General features: G+C 39.1%; 1 protein-coding gene across 1 annotated transcript in view; it reads right to left on the reverse strand.

Annotated features, from left to right (window-relative positions):
• Positions 1-536: 536 nt before the first annotated feature.
• The window catches only part of LOC140439986 (serine protease HTRA2, mitochondrial-like), a 29,629-nt gene continuing 17,159 nt past the window's right edge, over positions 537-13,006 (reverse strand). Inside the window, exon 4 of the mRNA XM_072530208.1 lies at positions 537-765. Within this exon, the coding sequence (XP_072386309.1) occupies positions 594-765 (172 nt within the window). The 3' untranslated portion in view covers positions 537-593. The remainder of the gene's footprint in view (positions 766-13,006) is intronic.

Consider the following 13,006-nt stretch of genomic DNA (forward strand, 5'->3'; position numbering starts at 1 on the left):
TACTGGGAGACGTGAGTGGTCTCTTCATTCCCTTCTCATCGCACTTTACCATGACGAACGTGAATCACAAAATTGAATTACGCATCTGTGTATCAGAGAGAGACGAATATTAAAAATTCCGTAGTAGCTTATTTCAGGCACACGCCAAGAACGATGAAAACGAGTATACCAGCAAAAAAGATAAAGCTCCCGCTGTCCACCCTGTGGAATTCAGATAGGTCTTGACTGTGCTGATACGGATAAACCCACGAAACTGAATCTGCAAGCTGTAGTAAATTTCGCAACACACCAAGTCTACTTTGTCTATAACTAATGTTAACGGCAATATGTTCGAGTTAAGAGGCGAATCTGTGCTGATAAATAAATTAGTATTTATCCACTCCTGAACGCATAAGTGTTTCGGACTTGGAAAATGCGCTATTAAATTTCGAGCGGAGACGTGAAAAAAAAGCAGAGCTATGACCAAAAAATGGAAAAAGTAATTCTCGATGGAGAGATGACTTCAAAACAACAGGACATCCAGAAAAATACTAATAAACTAATATAAAATATAATAAAACTGTTACAAAATATCGTTAAATAACAAATTCTATCTAGCTAAAATCTTCTGGGACAACCGTTAAATTGATATTTTTTCCACTTCTATTCACAGATATATTCAGTTCCCTTGATTTACTTTCAGCTAAAATTCCATATACATCATTGGAGTGCTGTATTCTTTTGCCATCTATATGAGTTACAATATCTCCTGGTCGCAAACCTCCACTAAAAAAAAAAAAATAAATTAACTTTTAAAAAGAATTGCACTATAATTATAATCAAATATGCAATTTGATATCACTTAGGTCTTAAAAAGTTTATTTATTTATAAAGTTAATGTGAGGTAAGGAAGTAAGCGAAAAATGTAATACCACGTGCTTTTGCCATTTCACCGTATTTTTTTATAAAGGTTTTTATGCAAATTGCATAATATTAAGGGGGTATGTTCACGCCGCAGTTAAAATGAGTGGCATTCAAATAAACTAACGTTTAACAATTCTTTGAGTAGATGGCAGCACGTGCATCATATTCTAATATTTTGATTTTCCCGAAATTTAATTCTCTGAACAGCGACATTGTTGCCAACGAGGCCAAGTACTGGGACTTATAATATACGATCGGTAGAATCGGCACAGTTCGCTCTCAATCGACAGTCTTCTTGAATGTAAGTTGAAATTAGCTATTATTTGAAGTTTTACAAATTCTAATTTGTGGATTGGATCATTCGATAATTTTTAAATTTTTGTATCGTGTTGTATTGTTGTTCATTTACCTTTGAAGTTAAGTTTCTGTTTTGATTTTTAGTGTTATTTTGTTAGTTTTATAAACATTTTAAACAGTGCATATCAGTCTTGTTTCCTAATTAAATTAAAAAATTAAATTTCAAGTACAAAAAAAATACGTATAATAAAAATATACACCTGTACACCTCACAATTTATTAACCCAGCAGCGGACGCTAAGAACTGATCAGTTCTTTGTAATCTTACATTTTTATTGGCAACAAGGCTATTGAATTTATATTTATTTTCAGCCGGTAAACAAAAACATTCCGTTGCTAAATTAATTTTTTGTTCATTTCAACTTCACTCTGTAAGCTCATTAGCCCACTCAATATTGTTTCTAAAGTTGTAACTTCTGCAGTTTCTCCGATATTTTCCATGGACACGGAAACATAAGATGCCTTAGTCGAATCATATCTTCTGGCAAACATGACTCAATAAGAGGATACAATTGTTGCAGTTTCGCAACGATATATAAACATTTATAAAATATGAACAGACTTTGTGGTAGTTTTGATTCTCCCCGTATATCAAGATTCCATGTACAAGGGTGCATCTGTGTTAAAAACTACATATTACGAGACGGGCCATCTGCAAAATGACACACATTTGAGATAAGAATAGGAAGAGTCGAGTTTTATCTCTCAAACCACACACATGTGTATGGGCGTTTGGGTAAAATGTACCTACGACTTGGCATCGGTCCTTTGACCGAGGAAGTCGGTTTGATGCAGAAAAGTTACAATATGAAATTTGTGGTTTCTGGTGTACGTCGATGAAGACGTCGTTGGTAATAGCGGTTGGTGCTATGATTTATGGGGTAAGCTACAGTACATCATAATTTTGTTGCTGCATGGGCTAAGTACGTTTATTTGGTGCCCAATTATTACACATTGTGTCGCGATTTTGAACTTTTGAACTTTATTGAGAACATTAAACGTTATTACCTTTACAGAGATTTGTATATTTATTAGATTATAATAATTTCACGGAACTCATAGAAGCTACAAAAGCTCTGTATAAAGAAAATAAAGTGTCCATTAAAATGGGAACAAGAATCATAGGAGACTTCACCACAACAAAAGGGCTCCTGCAGGGTTGTTCCACATCTCCAACCCTATTCAAAATATACTTAGAGAAAGCCTTGACTACATGGAAAAGAAAATGCGAAGGCATGGGAGTACCGGTACGGAACGAATACCTATATACATTAAGTTTTGCAGACGATCAAGTAGTGATTGCACAAGACCAAGACGACCTCAGCTACATGATGAAAAAACTACAAGAAGAATATACCAAGGCTGGCCTAGATATTAACCTCCCGAAAACAGAGTACCTATCTACAAGTGAAGAAGACATAGAAGATCTACAGATTGATGACAACGTAACAATCAAAGGAAAGGATAAATTCAAATACCTGGGGTTTATAATCACGAAAAAGGCAACAACAGAGGAAGAAATTACACAAAGATTAGGACAAACAAGAACAGCAATCCGACAACTTAACTCAGTATGGTGGGATAGACACCTAAATATGAAGACAAAAACGCAGATTTATAAAACATTAGTGCGAAGTATTATGACATATGGGGCTGAAAATTGGATCATAAACAAGAAAGCCAGCAGTAAGATAGTAGCAACAGAGATGGAATGCCTGCGAAGATGCTGCAGAGTAACAAGAATGGATAGAAGTAATGACGAAATAAAGCAAAGAACATCAATAGAAACAGACATACCAACATATATAGAACAAAAAAGACTAAAGTGGTATGGACATGTAAGAAGAACTAGCGACAGCAGATGGATAAAGAAAATAACCGAATGGAGCCCCATAGGAAGGAGGAAAAGAGGACGACCCCGAAAATCCTGGAGGAACGAAGTAGACGACGCCATGAGTAAGAGAGGACTGCACGATGGAGAATGGAACAACAGAGAGAGATGGAAACGGTTGAGCGAGGGAAGGCAGTGAATACTGTAGAATCCCTAAATATATATATAATAATTTCACTATTATTTTTGTATGTATATTGTTACGATAAATATACTGGCCTAACTTTTATGACTAATTATTCTGTTTTATTGTAGAAATTTCGGTGGAAGTCTAGAACCAAAATTATGGTGAATGAGCCGGCTAAGCTTCTCGATCTTTCGATGCTGTTCTAGTATATCAGGATTTCGTATATAAATACAACATTTTTATATGGAGGGGGAGTTAATACTCAAGACCCGCGCTCGCGAATTTGTACGTACGGATATAATAAATTATTGTCAGATAAGTTAATATAAATAAAGAAATAAATTAAATCCGTAAGTGTTATAAATATTGAACCTTTTAATAAATTCACAACAAATGGTGTCAGAGTGGGATCGAACATAAATTAGACTTATAATAATAATACAAGTGAATACGTAAAATAAATTGTGAAAATGGCTACGATTTATGAGCTCACAGTGACGAATTTAAGAAGACATCTCGAAGACAGAGAATTAGCTTCTACCGGAAAAAAGGCTGAGTTAGTCCAACGACTAAAGAACGCTTTGCTAGAAGAAGGACTAGATCCAGAGACTTATATATTTGAAGATGCTGTTATCTCGTCGATTTCGAAATTAGAAAACAAAGTTTCTGACGATATTTCGAAAGTTTCTTCTGATGTAGCCAAAGTTTCTGGTGATGTAGCCAAAGTTTCTGGTGATGTAGCCAAAGTTTCTGGTGACATCGCATCATTAGAGAACAAAGTTTCTGGCGATATTTCAAAAGTTTCCGGCGACATCGCCTCATTAGAAAACAAAGTTTCTAACGAGATTTCTTCGCTGGAAAGCAAAGTCTCTGCTAACATCTCTTCGGAAATCTCTAAAGTCACTTCTGAGATGTCTGCCCTGGACGATAGAATATCTTCATTAAAAAACCAAGTTGCTGCCGATATGTTAGCCTTCGAAGAAAAGATATGGAAAGAGATGGAAAAGAAGATGGAGGAAACAGGGACAGCAGAGAGAGGTAACAATCCGATTACAGTGGAGATAAAAGAAGACGAGACGAAATTTAAGTTGGAGACACGGCCGAAATTTGAAGGAAGTGGAGGTTCTATTCATGTTAAAGTCCCAACTTTCGACGGAAAATCATCATGGAACAACTACATGAAACAGTTCGAATCAGCCGCAAGAGCAAATGGATGGTCTGAAAAAGAAAAGGCTGTAAACCTGACTATCGCCCTTCGAGGAGATGCCTTAGATGTGCTTCAGACCATAGCCGTAGAGGAGACCGACGATTTCGAACAACTGAAGAAGAGGTTAAATATGCGATATGGCCACGAACATTTGGAGCATGTATATCAGTCACAGCTTAAAAATCGTAGACAGAAGAAAGATGAGGCTCTTCAAGAATATGAGGTAGATATTGCCAGATTAGTACGATATGCTTATCCAACAGCTCCCGAAGACATGATGGAAAAATTGGCCGTTCAAACGTTTATTGATGGTCTTCGTGATCATGAAATGCAGAGAACACTACGATTAGCTCGTCACAAGACGCTGGTTGATGTCTTATCCGCCGCCCTCGAATACGAGTCAGCTACGCAGGCCTCTGGTGGGTACAGTAAAGTTAGGACTGTAGAAGAGGAAGGAGATGAAGATAAACTTGACCAGCTCGTTAACATGATGAAAAGCATGACATGCAAGAAAAAGAAGACCATAAAATCAAGAAACTCACCATCAGGAAAACCAGAACGAGTCAACCTTAGGGAGGCAGCTTCGACCCGGAACTCTTCCAAAGACCCTCTCATACTAATAGCTTCTTTGAAATGTCGTGAAGATAGTGTATATGTAGATGGAGACATAAATGGTAAAAAGCATACGTTGTTGGTGGATACCGGAGCGACCAGAACCATTATACGCCCGACAGTTATAAACAGCCGAAAGAAACTGTTACCAACGAGGTTGCGACTTCGGACCGCTACAGGTGAAAATGCCAACATTCATGGAGAAATCCAGGTACAATTGGGAATTGGAGCAGAAAAGTTCGTCCATACTGTTATAGTTGCTGACATCGAAGAGGATGTTATATTAGGAATGGACGTAATGAATATGCATGGATTCCAATTGGATTTTAAGAATAAGGTAATCAAAGTTGGCAACGAGGAGGTATTTCTCCATCCACATAATGATAACACTGTGCAAGCAGCCATTACAGAAGATACAGTCGTGCCTGCGAGAAGCGAAACGATCATAGTAGCGCGGCTACAGGGATTCGTGGACGAAGGGAGACCTGTTATGATGGAGCCTTGGAACCACGACGATGAGGTTGGCCGTGGAATCATAATTGGAAAGGAATTGGTGACTTCGGCTAAGGAAATTCCTGTGAGACTTATCAATGTCAACGACTACCCAGTGACCATAAAGAAAGAGACAAAAGTAGGAACTTGTGTACCTGTGACATCCATAATTCGTCAGGCGACAACATCTGATAATTCCAACGACAAATTCGACCAAATGGTTGCAGTTGCAGGACAGTCTCTAAATCAGATGGAGAAAAGGAAATTAAGGGAATTTCTTCGGCAGTATCGTGATATTTTCGTACCGAAAGGAGGAAAGACGGGAAGAACTACCGTTGTTAAGCATAAAATTGATACTGGTAATGCTAAGCCAATTCGTCAAACAGCTCGACGATTACCACAGGCGAAGAGAGAGGAAGCTGAAACGATTGTTCAGGAAATGAAGAAAGACGGGGTGATAGAACCTTCTACGAGTCCATGGGTCTCTCCGGTGGTCCTGGTTAAGAAGAAAGACGGAACGACGAGGTTCTGTGTGGATTACCGTTTGCTGAACAACGTTACCAAGAAAGATAGTTATCCTCTGCCTCGGATCGATGACACATTGGACACATTGGCTGGAAGTAAATTGTTTTCTACTTTAGATTTGAAGTCTGGATACTGGCAGGTAGAAATGGACCCAGTCGATAAAGAAAAGACAGCCTTCACCACAGGATCTGGATTGTGGCAATTCAACGTTATGCCATTTGGACTTTGTAATGCTCCTGCGACATTTGAGAGGCTTATGGAAAATGTGTTGAGAGGGTTATCTTGGAAAACATGCCTGGTTTATTTAGATGACATAATCGTCTTGGGGGAGACATTCGAAGATCATTTGAGGAATTTAGAAAACGTTTTTAATCGACTTAAAGCTGCCCAATTGATGCTAAACCCCAAGAAGTGCCAGCTATTTCAAGGTAAAGTCAATTATCTGGGTCATATAGTCAGTAAAGAAGGAGTGGCCGTGGATAAGGGAAAAATCGATTCCATTAAGGAATGGCCAAAACCAACTGACAAACATCAAGTGAGAAGTTTTCTTGGACTATGTACTTACTACCGGAGGTTTATTAAGAAGTTTGCAGATATCGCTAAGCCATTAACGCGACTTACAGAGGAAGCAAGAGAATACCGCTGGGATATAGACTGCCAAAATGCCTTTGAAACGTTGAAAAAGCATTTAATAACAGCACCAATTTTGGGGTATCCACTGCCAGAAGGAGAGTTCATCTTAGATACGGATGCAAGTAATGTGGGAATTGGAGGAGTGCTGTCTCAGATTCAAGGAGGACAGGAACGAGTCCTCGGATATTTTAGTAAAGTTCTTTCAAAACCTGAGCGGAATTATTGCGTCACGAGAAGAGAACTTCTAGCAGTAGTTAAATCAGTAGAGCACTTCTATCAATACCTCTATGGAAGGAAGTTTTTAATCCGAACCGACCATGCCGCCCTTAAGTGGTTGATGCAGTTTAAGAATCCAGAGGGTCAGATAGCCAGGTGGATCGAACGACTCCAAGAATACGATTTTAAGATTGAGCACCGAGCCGGAGTTAGCCACAGAAATGCTGATTCTCTTTCCAGAAGGCCATTCCCCGCAGAGTGTTCCCACTGCAACAAAACGGAATCCAAGGAAGCAGCAGTGCTAAGAACGACGATTGTCAACGACGACTGGACGCCTACTAAGATCAGGGAAGAACAAGAGAGAGATCCAGTTATACAGAAAATCCGAAAATGGAAAGAGGAAAACCGTCGACCACCTTGGCAGGAAATATCAAACCTATGCTCAGTAGTTAAGACGTATTGGGCCCAGTGGGACTCATTTATCATCGAAGATGGCTTGCTTAAACGAGTCCTGGAAAATGATGACGGTTCAGAGAAGAGAAGACAGTTGGTGATCCCAAAGAGCAGAATAGCCGAAGTACTTCGTCAGTTACACGACAGTCCATCGGGAGGGCATTTTGGTGTAAGGAAAACCCTTCAGCGAATTCGGGAACGGTTTTATTGGATGAACAGTTCCGACGATGTAAAAGACTGGTGTAAGAAATGTACTATTTGTGCCACGAGTAACGGGCCTTACCGAAAAAGGAGAGCTCCTATGAGACAATATAATGTTGGAAGCCCGTTTGAAAGAATAGCTTTGGACATCGCTGGGCCATTTCCAGAAAGTGAAAATGGAGGCAAGTACATGCTGGTAGTAATGGATTACTTCAGTAAGTGGGTCGAGATTTACGCACTTCCAGACCAGAAGGCCGCCACCGTTGCAGATAAGTTGATCCAAGAATATATCAGCCGATTTGGAGTGCCTTTGGAGATCCATAGTGACCAAGGCAGGAACTTCGAAAGCGATCTATTCCAAGGAATATGTGATAGACTAGGCATGAAGAAAACAAGAACTACAGCATATCATCCGCAATCTGATGGTATGGTAGAACGGATGAATAGGACAGTTGGCAAATATTTGACAAAGATGGTGTCCGATCATCAGCGAGACTGGGACCAATACCTTCCGTTCTTCACAATGGCCTACAGATCTGCTGTTAACGAATCAACAGGCCAGACACCAGCGAAAGTCCTATTCGGACGCGAAATGCGACTACCTTGTGATCTAGAGTTTGGGTGTCGACCTGGAGAAGATGTAGCAGGTGAAGATTATGTGATCGAATTACGAAGAAGAATGGACGATGTACATGAGTTGGTCCGTTCCCACCTTCAGATCGCTAGCGACCGAATGAAGAAACGGTACGATACACAAGCCGAAAAGGGTTGCTTTAAGAAGAACGACAAAGTATGGCTGTATAATCCCAAGAAGCGAAAAGGTTGTTCTCCCAAATTGCAGCAGTTTTGGGAAGGTCCATACCTCATCATGGAGAAGATCAACGATGTCATCTACCGAATAAGCAAGATTCCGAGGGGAAAGCCGATGATAGTACACCATAACCGGTTGGCATCTTTCGAAGGTGACCACGACGTAGATGAAGAAGTGGAAGTAAACCAAGTCCAAGATGTGTCTGACCTCACGTTTGAGGAATTCATGGGTGCCTATGGAGGTACCGGTAAAGCGAGACATGGTGTTACCACTGAAGAAAAGCAAGATCTACTCGGGCTCCCCGATGACTACTCGCTGGCCCTTACCATCCCGGCCAGTATCAAAGACGCACCAGGGTTGGCATCCGTCTTTCGAAGGAAGTTTGGTCGAGTTGCAGAGCTTCAATGCCAAGTGCCAGCGTCCGGTAAAACCTTGAAACTCCAAGATGCATCACGTTACCTTTTCTACCTGGTAACAAAAGACACTGCCCGTGACCAACCTACCTACCGAGATGTATGGGAAGCCTTACTTCAATTGAGAGGGCACGTACTAGAGTCCGACGTGCAAAAGTTAGCCATGCCAAAGTTGGAGTGCCGCCAATTAGATTGGAGGGTTATCCGAAATATGGTGGAGGAGATCTTTAAAGACACCGAAGTCCAGGTGTTAGTCTGTTGCAATCCGCATAGTTACTGGTGCGGAGAGAAAACCGTCCCTTGTCATTGTTATACAACTGGAAGTTGTAAAAGAGGGTCCAGTTGCCGATACCAGCATACAGTTCCGGTTCCAGTCCCGACAAGGTTCCAGGAGGAACCATCTTTTAAGAGGGGGGCAATGTTACGATAAATATACTGGCCTAACTTTTATGACTAATTATTCTGTTTTATTGTAGAAATTTCGGTGGAAGTCTAGAACCAAAATTATGGTGAATGAGCCGGCTAAGCTTCTCGATCTTTCGATGCTGTTCTAGTATATCAGGATTTCGTATATAAATACAACATTTTTATATGGAGGGGGAGTTAATACTCAAGACCCGCGCTCGCGAATTTGTACGTACGGATATAATAAATTATTGTCAGATAAGTTAATATAAATAAAGAAATAAATTAAATCCGTAAGTGTTATAAATATTGAACCTTTTAATAAATTCACAACAATATCACAGCGTTGTGTAGTTTATTACCTAATATTAACTCATAATGTGTATTATGAGTATACTTTTGCATTGAGTTTATTAATTTGTTTTTATATGACATATATATTCATATTTTTAATTTTTTTGTATAATATTATTTCTGTGTATAACGTGGTATATATACGGAATTATTTTACTGCTTTCGGTCAGTAATTTTTTTTAGAATCGACAGTTTTGTTTTGTTTATGGTTCTCTTTTTGTGTGTCGTTTCGTATTGACTAATATTTGTTTGTATATATTCTTCTTTAGTTATAATTGTATGTATTTATGTATATTTATGATTGGTTTTACTTCTTGTTAAAATAGAGTTTTATACAGTCCTAACTTTCATTTCTTTTATTTTAATATACATACCCAATCCGAAAGGGGGAAACCAGCGAGTTCTAGATTGAACAAAATATCTTCTCTCCCCCTTCAGGATGACCCCAATTGTTATATTGAGGTCATCGTATGTGCCGAACGCAACAACAATATCGTCGCAAACTTGTCAGCAGTTTTGTCTAAGATCTCAAGTGAACGAAGTTGACTTTCAATCATATCATACAGAGCAGAAATATTACAAGGACTACTACCGCTGCTATGAAAACTCAACATCACCCTGAAGTTATAATCCATTATACATTCAGCCACATTCCAACCAGTATCTTAAACCAACAACCTCACTAGCTGTCTTGAAGAGCGCATTAAAAAGAACAGTAAGGTTGTTTAAATGATATCATTTAAACAACTTTATTAGTTTGATAGGCAGTTCTTCCGGGCCAGATGCTATCCCATTTTACCTGTTATTGAGTGCTAACTCTACTTCTTCTTCTGTTATCTCTGTTCCATTATTTATTCTTTTTTCAGAGGGAAGTAGTCTTTTTCTATCATTTTTGAAAGTTTTAGACATATGTTTTTCATCTCTTAGGTTTTGCTGCTGTATCCATCATTATATCTCCATTTTCATGTGTTTCTTTTTATAATTTTCAGTAATTTCTTAATCTTTTTGTGTATATTAAAGGAGTTACTATTTAAATGGGTATAAGCCACAATTAAAGGTTCAAGTAAGTTTATTGACGTTTCAATTTCCACTTCGGAAATCGTTCTGGAAATTAAAAGTGGAAATTGAAACGTCAATAAACTTACTTTAACCTTTAATTGTGGCTTATTCCCATTTAAATAGTAATTACTTGCTAAAAGTGTACACTAAAGTGCCACAGGAAAATAGCTTCAGGACAATATATATATTAAAGGAATCATACACTTTTTGCAATTTTTGGATTTCTGCACATTTTTCATTCAACCAGTATTCTTTTGGTTTCCTTTGTATTTCTCGACGTAATTCTTTAAATACCTTGTCATTAATGGCTTTAGATTCTCTTCTTTTATTAAGTAATTAATTTGAGAACTTCACTGGTGCTCCAATCGTTTTTCTTCTTGTTATTTGTACTGTTTCGCCTACTAGAGAATCATTCACTAGTCAATAACACTTAAACAGACAGTACTGACACTTAGCTTAAGCGTAGACAATTAAAATTAAGTCACACTTTTATTGATATTATATACAGTACATATACTTTCCTCCGCTCTTTAACTATTTTTAGATATGTCTCTACCTATCGAGCCAGTTTGCAGAATATATCTTCAATATAACTTTTAATAACAGGGTTATCAAGCATAACAGCAATCCGTAGTATCTAAGAATACAAAATAACATAATCATAATAACTCAGTATAAATAGCGTCAGTGGTCCAATTGGACTCACGAATCAGAACGCATTTTCTTTTCAATTGTGACATCGCGTGTAAATTTAAAAAAGAATTAACATCAGTCATAATGTTCAATAAACCACTGTACCTGAACTTTTCTTTTGTACCTCTAGTTATGGAACAGAAGTCTCACTAATACAATGGATTCAGTCGATGCTAAAAACGAGAATCATCACTGCTGGTATTGGAGGAGAATCTGTGACTGCGACAGCGGTAAAGGGGTGCCCTCAAGGGGGAGTATTATCGCCTCTGCTGTGGTCTTTGGTTGTGGATGACCTTCTCACTAAGTTGCATGATTCTGGTTTTATAACCCAAGGTTACGCAGATGACCTAGTTGTTACAATTAGGGGGAAAGAATGACCAGACTATATCTAGTCTCATGCAAACTGCTCTTAACGAAATTAAAAGTTGGTGCTCGAAAGAGGGCTTAAGTGTCCACCCCAGTAAAACGACTTTGATACCTTTCACAAGGAGACGTAAATACAATTTACAGGCTCCAACTATGAATGGCATCACATTAGACTATTCCAAGGAAGTAAAATATCTAGGGGTAACCCTAGATCAAAAACTCACCTGGAATAGTCATATTGAAAAAATTTTATCCAGAGCTTTGGTGGTAAGTTGGACCTGCCGCAAGACGTTTGGAAAGACTTGGGGCCTACAACCGAAAATGATTCCCTGGTCATATAAAACAATAATTAGGCCCATGGTCACATACGCATCATTCGTATGGTGGCCAAAAATACAACAAACAACAGCTAACGCCAAGCTGCAAAAAGTGCAGCGGCTAGCTTGTCTGGGAATCACAGAGGCAATGTCAACATGTCCCACTGCAGCTCTAGAGGCGATGCTGAACCTTCCTCCCTTGCAGTTCTGCATAAGGAGAGAGGCAGTAACTACCGCCTTAAAACTGCGACAGACACAAATAATGAAACCTGGAGATCTAGTTGGCCACCTGAAAATCTTAGAAGAAATTCCATTGGATTCTAAGGACATGTCGACAGATGCTATGCCAGTCAAATTCGACTTTGAAACACCCTTTGAAGTTGTCATAAAAAACCACCAAATGGGTGAAGAAATTGAACCAAAAGTGGAAGAAGTTCACTCGTATGGTATACGGATGGATCTACGATAGATGAAAGGGCAGGAGTGGGAGTTACTGGGCCCAATTTCAATCTAAATCTCTTGGAAACGCCCCAACTATCTTCCAGGCAGAAATACATGCTATAGACATAAGTGCCCAAGAATGTCTCAACCGAGACACCCGTAGGGTAAAAGTCTTTATTTTATCAGACAGCCAAGCCGCCTTAAAGGCTCTAAAGTCATTTACATGTGAGTCAAAGTTGGTTTGGGACTGTAAACAATCTCTCAAGAAGCTGGCGGAACGCAACAATGTAACTGTGATGTGGGTGCCAGGTCACAAGGAAATTGCAAGAAATGAGGAAGCTGACAGCCTCGCAAAAGAAGGAGCTAATACCCATTCCAGGGTCCGGAACCCTTCTGTGGACTATCGAAAAGCCACATCAGAGAGTAACTCCGTACCTGGGAACTCAATCAACCAAGATCATATCGGTCTAACACACCAGGACAAAGGCAAGCAAAAAGACTCATAAAAGTGTCGCCTACTGCAACAAACC

Source organism: Diabrotica undecimpunctata, chromosome 4 (genome assembly GCF_040954645.1).
Source record: "Diabrotica undecimpunctata isolate CICGRU chromosome 4, icDiaUnde3, whole genome shotgun sequence".
In the NCBI taxonomy this organism is placed as follows: domain Eukaryota; kingdom Metazoa; phylum Arthropoda; class Insecta; order Coleoptera; family Chrysomelidae; genus Diabrotica; species Diabrotica undecimpunctata.